This window comes from Coptis chinensis, chromosome 8 (assembly GCF_015680905.1).
Source record: "Coptis chinensis isolate HL-2020 chromosome 8, ASM1568090v1, whole genome shotgun sequence".
NCBI classification, from domain to species: domain Eukaryota; kingdom Viridiplantae; phylum Streptophyta; class Magnoliopsida; order Ranunculales; family Ranunculaceae; genus Coptis; species Coptis chinensis.
In genome coordinates this window covers 86,035,225-86,052,993 of record NC_141463.1, presented here as the reverse complement: position 1 = coordinate 86,052,993, position 17,769 = coordinate 86,035,225, and the positions used below count along the sequence as shown (strand labels likewise).

The window sequence follows — 17,769 nt, the reverse complement described above, 5'->3', positions numbered from 1 at the left end:
TTTAAGATTGCCTTTGTTTTCTCTTTGGAGTTATTAATTCATTCCTTTCATCATCAATGAATGCACTTGTGATGTTGGACATTTTCATCATTAGGGACATTAGCAAGAAAAGTGCAACTTAGACCAGATCCTTTTATCATTATATTCCTAAGTATTCCACCTTCTAAAAATTCATGGCTAGAAACTATATGAGTACGAATGGGGAGGAAAATCATGAAATAGAATTATTAAGAAACCAAAGTTATGGTGATGATGTAAAGCATTTACTAGATCGTTTTAAAGTGGTTAATGACACCAACCAAATTAACAGAGAGGTTCTCGCTTTCCTCGAAAGTAAACCATTCTTTCTCTCCTTGAAGTTTGATTAGGCCCACTACAAATAGAGGTAGGTCCCGGACAATTGTTTACTTGAAAGAAGATATGTTTGCACACAATAAATGCTTTCGATTGGGTTGTAATTGGATTGGTTTTGGATGCTATCTTTGAGTTCATACAAACACTTTACTACTTTTTTAGTACCTTTGTAGGACCTAGAACCACACTTGCCTAATATTTATCCAGTTCGTTGATTGCCATATTATATATGCTGCAATTATTGCGAATCATTATAAGTAGTACTTGGGGCAGCCTTTCCCGTTAGATTCTTATCAAACCTTAGAGTGAACCTAATGTTGCGGTGGCTCATAACTCTAGAAACTTTTGAAAATTATGAACCACTTCAATCGGGTTATGACTAAATTCTCTAATGGATTTTACTTTTATCACGTTTATATTAGCTACTAACATAGCGCGAATCTTCAAATCCACAATACCTAGAGTAGCATTGTTATTGATTCATGTCGATCTTTACAAGTCTATTCGGATAGTATCAGAAAAAAGGAATCAGCTGAACTTGCCTGGGTATCTAAGTCTCAGGTACCCAAAAGAACTTATTATTCAGTTTGAGATTTGCTTGGAAGACCTGATTAATCAATTTCTAGGATTTGTTGTAGGCTTAGCAACGTAAAAGAAGGACATGGCGGACTTGTGATGGTCATATCTACTGATTGGTTTCTCGGTCTTTTTTCAACAAATTAAATGACCATGATCCACCATCTATATTGAGATTATCCTTGAGGCAACAGGTTCTTATGATTTGCTGTGCTGAATCAAAAGCCATTAATGATCCCAAAGGTATATGGCACTAAGTTTTGGTTAAGAGTATGGAACATTGAACTGCAGGTAGAGTCGACCAGACAATGTCTTCTTTCAAACTGAATGTTGTTATTTGTAAGTTGTAACGGTGGTGTCGCCGAATCTTCATTGCTACGCTCTAAGCTATGTATATGTTATTTCATCATTCCCGTAGTCGATGCGTGTGCTGTTACAATTATACAGAGCAATAATTTTGAAATATGCTTACAAGCACAAGTTCTGAAATGCAAATTAGATTGACTTCTACCATGCCTGAATTGCAGATACATGTTTAAGAGAATTAGAGTTTGAAGGTAAAATGACATTTCTTACTCTAGGGGTACTTCTAAAGCTTCTCCCGAGCATAAACTCAGTAGCAAGAGATTGTATGGTTTTGATATTTACTTTGTTTTTCCTTAATACTTTGCTGCAGAATGTGGCTATGTTTGGACGAGGTTCTGTTTGTGATTGCCTTTGTTTCGAGATAGGTTTTGGTGCTTAAGTGGGGAGTTTTTTTAACATTTAGGTATGCAAGGTTTTCGACTTTTGTTGTGATTATAGCTTCATAACTATAATCACAACAAAAGTCCAAACATATCGTCATTCTTTTTTTGTCAAACTTTTATCAAACTTTTTTGTTTCGCTTTTCCTGGAGCTTGCTTTCACAATACTACATCCAATGTGTTAAGTCAAATGACTCCCCAATTTCTTAGCTTATTTGATCCTTTGCTGCTGAACGATAGTGCCTCAGATCAGTACTTTTGATTGCAGGTGAATGCCATAGTCCCGCTTTTGCATCAACTCCACAATCGGCGATCTCTTATGGGTTTTGTGGGAACTGTATGCGGATTTCCGGTATACCTATCCATCTCTATCTTTTTAATGTAGGGCCCACGATAAACATTACTCTTATTTGAACTGTATTGTTATGGGACCCTAATGACACCCTTTGCCGTTCTGATTCAAGACGGCAGGTTTTGTTGGCCCTTGGCCCTCGGGCATTTTCCAGAGGTACATCTTTTGTTAATGCTTCATTTGGAATATTAGTTCTATACTTCAATAAATAATATATAGTGGCCACATTTTAGTTCCATGCTATGATGGTAGTCTATATATGAGCTTTTCTTCTTCGTCATCTCAAGTAAATGTACGTTGGAATATTCTAACAGTTTTCCTTTGTTTATCAAAGAAGTAATTATGGTTTTTTTGGTTAATTGATTGTGTATGTATCACGGTTGTGTTTTTTCCATAAATTTTGAACCGGTGTTGTGTCATTCTTATTTTCTTACTGTAGATTGGATATTGTCAAATTATGGTATAAACTATATTAAGATGAATTTAAGGTTGCACAGTAACATCTCCAATTGCTACTAAGTACCAAGGTGCACAAGGTGCACAAAGCAAAATGTAGTCTATTATTGTTTCTGTGCATCTTTAACTACTTGTTCACCTAACAAGTACTACCATGAGTATGACAAAGGTATCACACCAATATTGTTTCAAATTGTTCATGAACAGTAGGTAGCATGATTGCTTATGAGGAGTCTTTATAGCTTCCCACCATCCACACTTAAAGCCAGTGACTGGGGTGGTAATTGGTGAGTGAGAACTGATGAGAACCATCATACATAGTGGTCATGAGTGCATGATTCTGTATCATAATATAGGCTGTGTTTGATACTTCGATTTGTGGGAGTACAATTTGCACACTTATTTATAACCTGAAATCCTATGGATATTAGTGGACAATTTTTACCACTAAAGAGCTCTAATCTGCAGACTATTGAGTTGTGAAAAGTTTGTACAAAATCAAGAGTTTGACCTAACCTATTAATGTGGAAGTTTCGCAAGGAGTTTATTCCCACCTATCAAAGACGCCCTTAGTTGTTTGGAAATAATATAGTTGGAAATTGATCCCTTAATTTGGTAATTATTTCAACAAAAAGGTGATCTTTTTTGGTATCTATTTGTATTTTGTTATCTTTTTTGTTTGCAATAGAAAGTAGTGTAGTGGGAATGAACATTGTCAATCGGCCCATAATGATTTCAAAAATCACATCATATTTTGAAAATTCTTAGTGTAAGCAATTTGGACGACTTTTTAACTTTGTAATTGTTATTGTTATAATATTATTTATTTGAATGCATTTGTTAGTCAGTGTTCACAGGGAAGCACATTTACCCTGTTAAGAGGAGACTTAGTCGTTAGCTAATACTTCAGAGCTCTCTCTCTCTCTCTCTCTCTCTCTCTCTCATATATATATATAGATATATAGATATTTTTTCTATGTTATATTACATGCAACTCTCTAGAGTTTGCTTTTTATCCATACATTTAGGCCTTAGCTTGACACCCTTGTGACTCCTGTTCTCAACTTGCAGTTTATGCACTCTGGAAGGTGCCTGAACTCCTGCTAGTTTTTATGCTCAAGGGGGGCAAGGTATCACATTTTATCATTGGGGGCGCATATTTGATGTTTTCGGGTATTAGTATACCTGCTGAAGGAGTTCTTCCTTTTCAAGCTGGGCAACCATGGGCGCATGCTGGGTCCCAACAATGTAGCTCCAATTGCAGTAAGCAATTGTTCCATGGACTTCTTTTCGATTTCTTCCCGCTTCAAATAATGATTATTTTGGTGGAGTTGTTTGTTGAATACTACTGAATATTTGACAGTCGGGACAACCACTATGAGTAGCACCGAAGACTTGAAAGCCGGTTTATGGAAAGGCTTTCTTAATAACCCATTGTTCACCGGTGATTCACTCTTGCAAGTATATTGAGCAAAATTAATTGTTTTTCCAAGTTGGTCCAAGATGTATATGGTTTATTTATGGAGGGACTTTTGTGCAGGGAATCTGCGAGGAAGGTCATTCGTTTTCCAATGCTAGATTTCTAGAGGATGGGATATGTTGTGCTTAAAGATCCCGCTTTAGCATTGAGTGGTCCGATAACTGATTCATGTGGAGGCACATGTAATACTTCAAGTCAACACAATGGCACACTCACAACATCATCTTGACAAGCCCATATTGAGGATTATATAACTGAGGAAATAATTTCGAAACAAGTGGTTTGAAGATAACATGAGATACTTGTTGAGGCAACAAGCCCTCTATTCTTTTGGATTATGTAGAACTATTTCAATGCAAACTCACATCCGAAATGAATATGCAAGTAATTATACTTGCTTTATAAGATTCATTATTAACAACATTTTCAAACAAAAGAGGTTTGAAAAGTTATGCCAAACTATCAAATTTAATCGAAATAAGTATTTGTCATACATATTAATTTTCCCCTTTTATTCGGATGAGTGTATATCTATTACAACTGTACATGTGTTCATATTCATGTACGTTCCAATAAGATTTATTTGTCATTCATGTGCAGAGCACGTGCATTTTGCTAGTGTACTTAATTAATAATTTGGTTAAAATTTGTAAGATGATAAAATTCAAAAGTTTCGTTTTTAAGTTTTATGTGTTGATGTATTTTATGAATCAATAAGAAATGTATATGAGACAAAAATATGATGTGGTGTTAGGGGTGGGAATTTGGCCCTAACGACCCTAACCCGGCCCTGACCGACCCGACCCTAAGCCCTATAAAGCCCTCACAACTAAAGCCCTCACAAAGTTTAGGGTAGGGCCGGCCCGACCGTAATGCCTTATAGGGTACGACTAGGGCTAAGGTTCTAAAACATAGGCCCGACCCTAATTCAGCCCTCATTAGTCCGGCCTTGTTTCACACTTTCACTATAAATATACATATCATAATTGTCCAACTATTTGTTAAATATTTTCAATTAAAATAACATTGTCCTTTGTAATTTATCACTTACACCTAAATGTACTTCCAATAACTTGTCTTATATAACAAAAACTTGTCAACTTAGCAACTGTGAAGAACAATGAGCACTAATCTAATAAAAAATAAGACTTTATTCATTTGATCATCAAGTCAAAGTCCATAACTTATTATTCTCAATTTCTTTTCTCACTTGCTTCTTATGAATTATATTTTTATTCACATCCAAGCCAAGTCTAGAACTAAAGATTTTCTTCCACACTATTAAAGCGAAATACAGAGCATACATTTGTAACATAGAAACCAAAAAACAACTTTTGTCAGAAAAATGACATTTGTAATCTCAAACTTTTCTCCATCACTTGTTCAAAAGCCAATATTTTCATTTCCACATACAAAGCTTGAATCACTTTTAAATTAGATGAAAGATAATATTATATTTGTTTGAATCTATTATGGAAACAATTTATGATATTAGAAATAATTTAACAACTTCCGTGGCCCTTAACAAAAGCTATTATGTTTCTTCTTTATATCTATTACTTATTCCTTTAAAATGACAATATAATTATTTGTATATATATTTCAATGTTAAATGTAATTTTAGTGAGGTTTGAGTACAAGGAAGAACAAATTCCGAACTCTCGATGTACTTTAGTTCATTAGATTGTGGATGTGCATTTTAAATTGTTGGACTTATCTAGGATTATTACTAGATTGGTGGGACTTTGAGTTTGTAGATCATTGTATGTTTTTGTAATATAAATGAGTTTTAAAACTGATGTTTAAGAAAATATATATAGGCTCGGCCCCTAAAGCCTTTAAAGAGGGCTTAGGGTAAATCTCCAATAAAAAACCTCCACCTATATAGGTGCCATTAGGATTTTACACATCTAATTGTATAGTATTGTATAATTAATAAATATCTACACTTTATAAATGGAAGAGTGTAAAAAAATAGATTTTAAACTTCGGACGTAGGGTCCCTCTTTAATTTAAATTGGGACGTCACTCCAAGTGACGTCCGATTTAAAGCTTCAAACGTTTTGAAGTGGCGTCCGAAGTTTTAAGTTAAACCGTTATTTTAAGTGACGTCCGGGCTTTTATTAACTAATTAGCGAGGGGAATTCCCACTCTCTATTAGCTAATACACTATTACCCACGGTTTAGCACCCCCATTGGAGAGAGTTTTTTGATATTTGAGGTGTAAAATTTCCACTCTATACGGTTTACACCCCCCATTGGAGATGCCCTTAGAGATTGAGATTTAGACTTGTGACCCTACCGACCCATTCTATCTTTGACTTTAGGGTCACCCCCACCTTAATATCCCGAAAGGTTTGAAATATTTAGGTTGTAGCCCATATGTAGTGTTGTAGGTTGTAAAATAATTTGTGTTTGATTAATTTAAGTTGATTGAAAATTTCATTATCATATACAAAAAATCATATCATATCACTCTAATTTACATTTTATTCTTGCTTATATATACATGAAGAAGTGACCTGAGTTCATATCCCGACAATGTAACAATTTATTATTTTGAACTAGATTTTTCATGTAACGTTGGAAGAGCCCACACAAATCACTAGCATATGCAAAACATAATTTTCATTTTGCTATTTATACAATTGCGTACTTTTTAACAAAATATAAATAAAATTACATAGAAAATTGTGAGGGCCTTAATGTGGGCCTTTGAAGGTCGGGCTGAGAGCCGCCTCATGTTTTCACATCTAGGCCCTTATCATATCCAGCTCTCAAAATTGCATGAGAGTTTAAATTTGAGGGCTATTTCGGCCTATGGGCCGAGGGCTTGAGGGCCTTTTTTACACCCCTATTTACAAGTGAATCTATTTGTTATATAGATGGACCGGGCTTTATTTAAACAGTAAAGACGATCCAATTATCTCATTCCGGCCCAAGTCCAATACAAGGTCTTTAATTAACAACTTTATTAACGGTCTACAAATTTGAAATAATAATTTACTATCATGACCGTTTACTCAAATCAATCTGAACCGTCGATCTAACAAATTCAAAACATTTCTTTTCAAAAAAAAAAGGAGATCCTTCCTCTTTTCCCCCATTTCAAATCTCTCTCACTCTCTCATTTTCCAAACCCTAAAATCTCAATGCCGATAATTTCAGAAGCAGCAAGTGCAATTAGAAGTAGATTTGGGTTTAACAAACCTCCAGATAATTCACCGGCTATACCGAAATCTGTTTCGAAAGATACTCTTTTTAAATCTTCTTCTTCTTCATTAAATTTCGATGAAGTAGAAGAACATGATAGTGTTCAGAGTTTTGAGTTGGAAGAAGATTTATCTTTCTGGAAAGATCATAATGTGCAGGTATATACTCTTTTTTTACTTCATTTATTAGGGTTTACTTTATTTGTTGGTTAGTGTATATAATGTTGGAGTGCAAGTTTTTTTTTTGATTGGTAAGCCTGTTTTAAATGAGATCAGTAACTCTTTGATGCTGGCGGGGTTCGTGCCCCAGACCTCTGGTATCATCACCCAAAGGTTTTACCGACTTTGCTAGTCGGCAACTGTACAAGCTTAGAGTTGCTATCCTGTAATGCTGTTTAGTGATAAATTTGTCGTTTTTTTGATATTATGTACAGGTTATCATTAGAATACGTCCTCTAAGCAATTACGAAGTATCAATACAAGGCAACAGTAAATGTGTTAGACAGGATAGTAGTCAAACAATTACTTGGAGTGGGCCTCCGGAGTCTCGTTTTACGTTCGATCATGTGGCAGATGAGAATGTTACCCAGGTTAAGTCTGTTATTCACTTATATGTATTTTGATATTGTAAGTGGTTATGTAGCCTTAGTACTAAAGTAATGTTTGTAACAGGAAAACCTATTCAAAGTTGCTGGATTGCCTATGGTGGAGAATTGCATGGGTGGCTATAACAGTTGCATGTTTGCCTATGGACAGGTTACTTTCCACATTACCTTTTGTCATTGCATTGTTCTTTAAGGACACTGGCTGCTTCCCTTTCCTTGGCTAATTTTTTGTTTTTCAGTTTGAAACTAGTACATATTATTTACTAAAGCTAGTTCTTTGCAGACTGGTAGTGGAAAACCCACACAATGTTGGGAGACATTGAGGGAGGCACTCGAAGACATAGTGTTAATTGTGGGATGACTCCTAGAGTTTTTGAGCATCTGTTTTCAAGAATACAAAAGGTAGGTTCTTTTAACATAAGCTTCATATCTGTCTTGGTCATCTAGTTATATATGCGAGGTTAACATTGTTTGCCTCATGCTGTTATTTATTTATTGAAGAAACCTGTTTTTAATGGACATTATGCTTGAATTGTGTGTCTCAGGAGAAAGAGTCTCGTAGAGATGAAAAGCTGAAATACACATGTAAATGCTCGTTTCTGGAAATCTACAATGAACAGATCCTTGACCTTTTGGACCCGTCCTCTGTCAATTTGCAGGTAATGCTTAAAGTTGATAAATCATTTTTGGTATTACCTCTTGCTTTTGTCGGGATTCACTATTTGACAGTCCTTTTCTTCATAAATATATTAGTGATAGTATTGTTCCAAGGTATTGGTGCAATGTGTTTTCAGTTGTACTTTGGATCTTTAATGTAGTTTACGCCTTCTTTTTCTTTCTCCTTTTTTACTTCAATTGATATTGCAAAACTTAACCAGAAATTTTGTTGGAGCTTTGCAGATAAGAGAAGATTCTAAGAAAGGTGTTTATGTTGAGAACCTCACAGAATTAGAAGTTGCATGTGCGCGGGATGTTATTCAACAACTTATTCAAGTATTACCTCTATACTTTACCATGTTTTTCTGCAGTAGTTACTATGAAATTATATTTAGATGGAAATTGACTATTCATTTGTTTATCTAGGAATAGTTATTTGTTTATTGGTTTTATACTTTTATTTAAGGTTTTGTTTAAAATTTGGAATTTTCTTTCGATTAGGATTAAAAGATATGTTTTGGTTCATCCTTAGACGGATTGTAGATTTAGAATTGAACGAATTACATTTGAGTTTGTTTGGAAAATTGGTAGAGTATTTGAATTGCAATTGTGTTTGCATCATATTGGGATCAGAGAAAAGTTTTTTGAAACTTTTAAGTTTTTAAAGTCCTGGCCTCCTGGGTTGATTTGCTATTGAGGAATGAGAACAAAAGAAATAGATCTCACCTTTTCCACCACTGTCTTCGATCTGCCGCTGCCACTACTGTTTTTAAAAAATTCTGCTACTTTCACTATAAATTGTAAATATAAGCCGTCACCCACCAACCACCAGTAATGCTCTTCATCTCCTTCTTGGTACTTCGTTTCATTTTCTTTTGTTCTGTTTATTGCAACCTTTCGTACTTTTCAGCCATAAATTTACATTTTCACAGTCTATCTCCTCCTTATATTTCTCATACCTACATACTGGACAGACCCGTTTAATTAATACTGGTCCACTCCATATTTAGTGTACTGTTGTCATCACATACTTATAATGGCCAGTTTACCTTCCTTATTGGCAGATATAATTGAAAACTATATAGACTGAATGTTCTATTCATGTTTGCAGGGATCAGCAAATAGAAAGGTTGCTGCCACTAATATGAATCGGGCAAGCAGCCGTTCTCATAGTGTTTTCACCTGTATTATTGAGAGTAAGGTGGGTAACTGCTTTGTATAATATCTCCCAGTATGAACTGTAGTCTTAAGGATATTATTTCATCAACTTTTACATGGAATCCTCATTGTCTACAAATAGAGTTTTGAAATATGGTAGTGTTTGCAGTGGGAATCCCAAGGTGTTACTCATCATAGATTTGCTCGTCTTAACCTTGTGGATTTGGCTGGTTCAGAGAGGTATTGTGCTGTTGATAGTCCTCCTCCCACCCACCCACCCCCCTCCTCTTCATCTTGTTTTTTGTTTTAAATGACAGACAAATTAGACAAGGGTAACTTTTTCCTGTTCTCACTACTGCCGTTGGTTTTTGCATAATGGTCTTGCCACAGGCAGAAAAGCTCAGGTGCTGAAGGTGAACGCCTTAAGGAAGCCACCAACATCAACAAGTCGCTTTCTACATTGGGGTTTGTCCATCTGACTTACCATGTTTGATTTTATCACAATCTTCATATCATAACTTTTTTATTATCCCATGTCTCATTCAGGTTTTCTTATCTTTAAGGATCTCAAGTTGAGTATGTTTTTATGTTTGCAGACTTGTAATAATGAACTTGGTGAATTTATCGAATGGGAAATCACTCCATGTACCATATCGTGATTCGAAGCTGACATTTTTGCTCCAGGTAGTGCATTTTTTATTTTGTCTAAATACAGTAAAATTTCACTTAATTTTATCAAACCAGATTGTCTGTCAAATCAAGTTTGTGTTTATAATAAGGCTCATCAAATCAGGTACTTAGTATTTTGAAAGTCAGCAAATATTTGTTAATTAAATTTACAGGGCAAGGCTCATGCTATAACTCGTTTCAAGTAGAATTACAATTACTTGAGGCACTCTTTTGTTATAGAAAAAGTTAAAAGAAAAACATCTTTTATATTATGTAGTTCCTTATTGTAAACTATCTGTGGGAAAGGAATATTTTTTTCTTCCTTTTGCTTCTTAAAAGATGGTAGTTATTGTGAAGTTGTGAATTTCAAACTCTGATGTTACATGTGCATTTATACTTGTGATATTACTTAGGTACTTGGTTTAGAAAATGAAGAATGAATGTGAGAGTCGATTGCTTTATTGAATATGCTCTGATCCATGGCCAGGGTATATCTGCAGTCTAACATGGGTCCTGGGCCTGATCAGATTGTTATTATGATTTGTCATTTAACCTTTGTTGAGAACCTGCAGGGGATAAATAATACAATGGATTTACTGGAGTATGTTATATCTTAACATAAATAAACTACACCAGTTTTACTTCTTTACTTAGTTTGTAATTTTATTAAGATTTTAACATCAGAGGCTGTCTCAATTAGTTGAAACCTACTACGACTGAATTGCTATTAAGGTCAAGTGTTTACGAAACAGTTAGAATAATTTTGTACACAAGTATTCATTTTCTACTTATAATTATGCTAGAACTGTAGTGTTACAACACCTGTAACAAAACTATTGGTTATGTTAACACTTAACAGAACTATTGGCTATGTCTATAGTCGGAATTGTACTATAAATATGTCCATAGCAGACATTCATGTGTTTGAACTGGGTGTATTCACAGTATTTAGGTGTTTACTATAGGTCAACTACTAAACATTTGACTCTTTTTTCTCTTCAGGATTCGCTAGGGGGGAATTCAAAAACTACTATAATTGCAAATATTAGTCCATCTAATTGGTCGGTGCTCTATTTGTCAAGTAAAGTATAAAATTTAGACACTGATGTCTTCACGACCTAATCTTCGTTACTATGATTTGCAGCTGTTCTTTAGAGACACTGAGCACCCTAAAGTTTGCGCAGCGGGCTAAGTTCATCAAGAACAACGTATGTTTTCTTCCGCACCAATGTTTTTTTTCCCATTGTGGTCATGGTTTAATCATTTTATTATGTCAGATGGCATACTTATAGTGCATTTTTTTTTCCTTTTTCATCCTCTTCTCTATCTCTTTGGTTTGTTCACTTGCACCAATGAGTTTTATGTTACTTTTCGTATCGAATGTTATATAGAGCTAGGGGTATGGTGCTTAGGTCTATGTAACAAGGCTAGTTGATTCATTAGGAGTTAGGACCATGTCACAATGGTAGTATATTAATTAAGTATTTAAGTTATTCTTAAACTTTGTTATAGATTTGCATTGATTCCTTAAATTTTTTGAACCTTATATTCAGATTTGCATTGACATAGGTGTGTCTATATTCCTTGCAAATATTTAAAAATATCACATACAATATGTGTCTGAACCTTGGATCCAAAAAAAAATGTGGTGTGTTCATGTTTTAGTAAACATAAATAAATAATTTAAACCAACTTAAATTCAGTTACTTTGTTTTAGTAATCCTTGTTTTATTATTAAGTCTAAAAGTTCTATCATATTATTGTATGTATGCAAAGAGGTGTAGCCTCTGCCTATTGAATTTCTCGAAGTACTGTCTGAAAATTTAAGCTTGTATTGGTCATCCACACGAAAGTCAATTTATTTTCAGATAGGTTAGGACATTTGGTGGCTTTGATTTCTAGGCCAGAAGAATTCTAGGTGTGATGGACCTCACGGATGATGTATTTTCACCCTTGTTATCTTTGAAGAGTGGAAAGTTGGTTCCTCGTGCTTTTAGTTTCTTGACTCTTGTAATCTTTTTATTGAATAATGCTCGATGTAGACTCATACTAACTTTGGATTTGCAGGCAATTGTAAATGAAGATGCATCTGGAGATGTCCTCACCATGCGCATTCAGATTCAACAACTTAAGGTACTGATGCCATTCTTGTTCTCTATCTCAGTTTGGAATGGAAGCCAACTTTGGTATTCTCAAAGTGTGGAATCAGGGCTTCAAATAGTCAAAATTGTTGATTATATGTTGTGAAAATTAGTTTAAATTAATCAGACACAATTGTAAGTCTAGCAATTTTTCTTGTAAATGTGTTGGACTAGCTCACATAGAAGTATAGAAGTCCAATTGATAAGTTGAGTGGCGTGGGATACTACAGTATATGCTTAGACATTGAGATAGAAAATGCAGTAAGTTGTGATTTGTGGTTTAGAAGATGCAACTCTTACCGATCAAATACTTTTTTGTGAAAGTTGTTCTACGCATGCAATTGTATGTTTTTTTGCTTTTTATAAGATTGGTTTGAGGATTCTCATAGTTCATTTTTCTTGGAAATTATATCAGAAAGAAGTAAGCCGCTTACATGGTCTAGTTAATGGGGGGACTCAAAATAAGGAAAATGATAGTGGGCCCATATGCTTTCCGGGATCTCCAGGCTCGTTTAAGTGGGAAGCACTTCAGGGATCATTTAGTCCATTAACTTCTGATAAAAGGATATCTCAGGTACTCTTTACTTTGTTTTTAAAGATTGTGGAAACCATGTTGTACAAATTTGTGGTCAATTATTGATATTTAACAACCTTTTCAGAAAAAAGAGTACGAAACTGCTCTTGTTGGGGCCTTTAGGAGGGACCGGGACAGAGAAATCGCTATGCAGGCACTGGCTGCTGAGAATCAGGCAGCTTTACAATTGGTAAATTTTGAACTTAAATAGCTGATCTTTACCCAACTGTACAAGTAGATAAGTACATAGACATTCAGTGGCTTGGCCTTATAGGAGGGATAGGGACAGAGAAATGTGTTGCAGGCTTTGTCTGCTGAGAATCATGCATAATTGTGAATTTCTTGTCTTTCTCACATATGTTCCATTGTGCGAATGAGCACATAGAAATCGACTGCTGGAGCTTTAATTCAAGCTTTAACTCCATGAGGATTGGGATAAAATCATGTTTGGGCACCTAAGGACCTTGAAGCTGTAAATTCACACAGATTGAGTGCCAGGGTGGAATGTAGTAAATTGAATGCTCTTTGAATACATGTGCATGCTTGTGTACTCACATAGTGATAGTTATTCTGGATTTTTGGTATTCTCCTGACAATTTGTGTTTTTGGTAATATGGCCTTTTTGCATTCAGCTTCTATTCAATCTCTTATATATATATTCTGAAAATTTAGTGTAATCAAGGTTTTATGGGTGATCAGGCCAAAAAAAGGGAAGAAGAAATTCAAGGTTTGAAAATGAGGCTCCGATTTCGTGAAGCAGGAATAAAGAGGCTAGAGGCAGTTGCTTCTGGAAAGATTTCAGCAGAGACACATCTTTTGCAAGAAAAGGAGGAATATCTGAAGGAAATAGAGGTTCTCCGTGGTCAGGTTGACCGGAATCAAGAGGTGACAAGGTTTGCCATGGAAAATTTGCAGCTTAAAGAAGAACTTAAAAGGCAAGTTACTATATGTTAACACTTAAGTAATCTGCATTCTTATTTATTTATTTTTTGTGATAAGTACTGTGAATGTCCTGTATCTTGACATCTTTTTCTTTATCATCACCTAAAGGTTTTACCGACTTTGCTAGTCGGCAATGTCCTGTATCTTGACATCTTTAGCCTATTATAGTGTTATTTATTGTTTTGATACTCGTTTAAGGAAATGCTTAAGCTGTTTTGGTCATCATAAGAAGTTCGAAATATAAACTTTGAGTTGATTCAAAATAACAGTGAACTTCATCTTTTCTCTGTCAAACTCTTGACACTTTTGTAGAATGATTTGTTGATGGTTTATAAGAGCATATATACTTATAGATAATATATCAATTTAAACATAATACAATCTGGAGGTACTTCACTGTTGAGTCAGTGAAATAGCTTAATAGATTTGTGAAGTTATGTTAAACTTACTCCTGGTCTTGTGTGAATATGAAAGATCATAAAAGGAGGTAACATCATGACACATTTATATTTAAAATTTGCACCCTAAGGGATAAAGCTTCTTCTTACCTTTGCTACTGGTTTGCACTCTATTTATCAGGTTTAAGTCATTTTATGATGAAGGAGAGCGTGAAAGGATGAGTGAACAGATCATGACATTACAGAATAAGGTGAAATTCTCATTGTTTACTATGACCAATAGTACTTTCTCGTTTAGCATAACATTTCTTTTAATCCCTTCCCTGTGTCTCTTCATGATTCTTTCACTCAGTTATTGGAAGCATTGGATTGGAAACTTATGCATGAATCAGATCCTGGAAAGGTTTGGGTTTAATGTTATTTTTTGAGTGAAAATTATTAAGGTCAATCCTTATAGCATTTGTCCTAAAGGTGTACTTTTGCACATACCAGAATGAAAGTTCAGATTTGGAGGCGCTTGAGGATAGTCTTCTGACATCGAGTAAGGTATGGCAATGATGAATGTATCCTGCCTTTCTTTATCTTTAAAACATTTCTCTGTAGATGAAGTATTCTCAAATCTGTCCACCTTCAATTTATAATAATTTTCTTAACTTATATTTATATATTTTAGTTTGTTTCATATATGTACTAGGTTAGAAGTATATTCCTTAGTTGTATATTACTTATCGGTTATTTTACCACAGGAACCAAGATCATCATGGCGTTCTTCTATGAAAGAGGAGAACGAGTTCCTCCGTTTGCAGGTTAGTAGTTCTTTACAATATTCATACTAGAGCGCAACCATATTTCAAATTCAACCTATATTGGGTTAAAATTTCTTTGATTTCAACACAACTTTCGTTTGGATTAATTGTTGATATTGTTGTTCTGCAGGCTATACAGAACCAGAGTGAAATGGAAACACTACAAAGAAAACTGAACTCCTTCCTCGAAGAGAAAGGAATATTAGAAAGGTCCTAGTTTGATTAGTCAAAAATTCATTCATATAACATGTAGAGTTTTTTCTTCCTGGTAGGTGTGAGCCACTTGGAAGCTCTGGAGATGCTTTTGGCATTGAACTATACCGATATTTCTGATTTCATGAAGTGTAGACAATGCTTTGATTTGAACTAGGCAGTGGTCTTTGCAGTAGGTTTAATTGAAAGTCATTGGCAGGGGCCATACGTAATTTAACTAATGAAAACAACACATGCTGGGGGCTGGGGCAATGCACGTAATTTAATTTGCAAATTACATACCAATTGTTCTCATTATGTTTCACAAATTTTGCAGGAGGATTGAAGGTTTGGTAATAGAGCTAGAAGAAGAGAAAAAATCAGCTAGTAACATCAACGAAGAAATGCGGCAACTCCAGCTGCTTGGCCTTCCACCTTATTCTACAACAAATGATCACCCATCTGATGTTACTTTCAATGATCAGATGGAGCTTAAAACCATGGTGGATGCAATTGCTGCTGCAAGCCAACAAGAAGCAGAAGCTCATGAAACAGCAATTGCCTTGGCCAAGGAGAATGATGATCTCCGTGCGAAGTTAAAAGCAGTAATTGAGGACAACAAGAAACTGATTGAATTGTATGAAGTTGCTTCTGCTGAAGTCAGTAAGGTTAGAGATACTGAATTACAAAAAACTGATAATCACCACATTCATCTGGCTGATCAACTTAAAGATCTGCATGAAGAAAATGAAAAACTAATGGGTCTATATGAGAAAGCTATGAAGGAGAGAGATGAGTATCAAAGAATGATCTTCTCTTCTGGACAATGCAATAGTGAAATAAAAGAAGAATTTGACTGTCCAGAAAAGCTTGTTGAAGTGGATGGAGGAAGAGATTACAAGTTTGATGAGCTTCCACATATGACTGGTGAGGCAAATATGTCAGTGGAGACAGGCATCACTGGTTTGATTGAGGTGGAAGAGTCTTGTATACCTAGTGATCCCATCGCAGATGCAGAAAGCCAGGTTGAAGCACAAGCAAAAGATGTTACCCATTTTGAGAGTTCTGAAGATGAAACGAGGCCATATGCGTTCAAAGAGGTGGAAGTTTCAGAAGACCTAGTTATGGCTAGAAACAAGCTGGAAAATGCACGTGATAAGCTGGAAAATGCAGCTGAAGCTTTACCTTTTTTCAGTTCACTTGAAAGAATGCTTATCGTGGTAGATATACTCGGAGACAAAATTAAAGTTGCAGAGGAAAGCATTTTGGCTAAGCAGCAAGAAATTGCAGGTCTGAAACACATCTCTTCTCAAATGCAGAACAACAAATATATTGCGCAGAACAAGTTAGTAGCTCTAAAAACTTCTGCATCAGACTTCTCCTCCTCAATCGTCTACTGGGAACAACGAGAAGCTCGGGCAAGAGCAAGAGTTGATTCTTCCCATGGTTATGTTATCAAGAAGAAGGAAGCTTTAGTTCTTCTTCAGGCTCAAAGGGCCGAAAATGGGGCTGCTATAAGGAAGGCTGAAGAAACTGAACTGGAATTAAGAGAGTACCTTGCTTCTTTGAATTCCAAACTTGAGAAGGAAAATTTAAGAAAGGAGTCGGAGAAGGTTTTGTTTACGATTGAAAATTTGGACAAAATAAGCATTTCAGCACAAAGAAACTGGCACTTTGATTGTAAAGCTACTGAATTACTCAAAGCTGAAGAGGAGAGAACCCGGCTGCATTCAGAGATGAAGCAGTACAAAGAAAAGCTTAGTTTCGTGCTAAAGGAAATCGAAGATCGTAAGAGGAAATCAAAGAAGTTTGAGGCTGATATTGAAGCAGTTGAAGGTGTTATATTGACTGGTACGCAGTCTGTGAAGGAGATGGAAGTCGCATATCAGACTGTTATCGAAGAGAGAGAAGTACTGAAAGAAATGTCAGAGAGTGGGATAGATGAAGTGCAAAAGCTGATTGTTGAATGTCATCAGTGTGTCTTCGAATCAGATTTGAAGGACCGTGAAATAGAGATACTGGAACAGGAAGTGCAGAGTGAGAGTAACAACATTGAGGAACTGAAGGCAAACATGGTTACTGCAAACCAAAATAAGGCTCAATTACTGGATAACACAAGGAGCTTTTTTAAGATCGTTAATGAGGAAAATGAGTCGTGGTCTATATCTGAGAAACTTGAAGAAGTTCTTCAAGAGGCTCGGATGTCTGTTTTGGAAGCGGAGTCATTACTTGGTGATGCTAAATAGTTTCTTCACATCCACGTACTCTGTATTTTGTTAATAGCAACTTGATATAAACAGTTGAAGTGTGTTCAGCATGTTCTAGAGCTTATAGAGTGCTTGTCACGTTATTAGATGGAAATAGTTTCTCATTTTCACTCTACATTCCTTGTTCTGAAACTTCTAGCTCATACTAACATGACACTCGGGTTTAAGAATCAGGTTGCAGTCC

The 17,769-nt window shown here is 35.4% G+C and overlaps 1 protein-coding gene and 1 long non-coding RNA gene across 2 annotated transcripts; both read left to right on the top strand.

Annotated features, from left to right (window-relative positions):
• The first annotated feature begins 806 nt into the window (after positions 1-806).
• Positions 807-1,960, top strand: LOC147483834 (uncharacterized). The gene is made up of 5 exons (XR_015206671.1): positions 807-915; positions 993-1,173; positions 1,458-1,487; positions 1,607-1,699; positions 1,945-1,960. It is a non-coding gene; the product is annotated as an uncharacterized LOC147483834 (long non-coding RNA).
• Positions 1,961-7,206: 5,246 nt separating this feature from the next.
• LOC147483833 (kinesin-like protein KIN-12E) lies at positions 7,207-17,755 on the top strand. Its single transcript, XM_086576395.1, has 22 exons — positions 7,207-7,335; positions 7,611-7,766; positions 7,849-7,932; positions 8,065-8,183; positions 8,327-8,440; positions 8,682-8,774; positions 9,550-9,639; positions 9,766-9,836; positions 9,987-10,061; positions 10,193-10,280; positions 11,268-11,326; positions 11,410-11,473; positions 12,333-12,398; positions 12,822-12,980; positions 13,066-13,170; positions 13,680-13,915; positions 14,502-14,571; positions 14,673-14,723; positions 14,813-14,866; positions 15,067-15,126; positions 15,257-15,336; positions 15,656-17,755. Exons 4-22 carry the CDS (start codon positions 8,088-8,090, stop codon positions 17,562-17,564), a joined length of 3,540 nt encoding a protein of 1,179 aa, XP_086432521.1. The 5' UTR covers positions 7,207-7,335; positions 7,611-7,766; positions 7,849-7,932; positions 8,065-8,087; the 3' UTR covers positions 17,565-17,755.
• The last annotated feature ends 14 nt before the right edge of the window (positions 17,756-17,769 follow it).

Coding starts and splice junctions, on each gene's coding strand:
- LOC147483833 (XM_086576395.1), top strand. CDS start 8,088: ATGTTGGGAGACATTGAGGGAGGCACTCGAAGACATAGTGTTAATTGT. Junction 10,281..11,267: donor AGCTGACATTTTTGCTCCAG/GTAGTGCATTTT, acceptor TTTTCTCTTCAG/GATTCGCTAGGGGGGAATTC. Junction 15,337..15,655: donor GAGAAAGGAATATTAGAAAG/GTCCTAGTTTGA, acceptor CAAATTTTGCAG/GAGGATTGAAGGTTTGGTAA.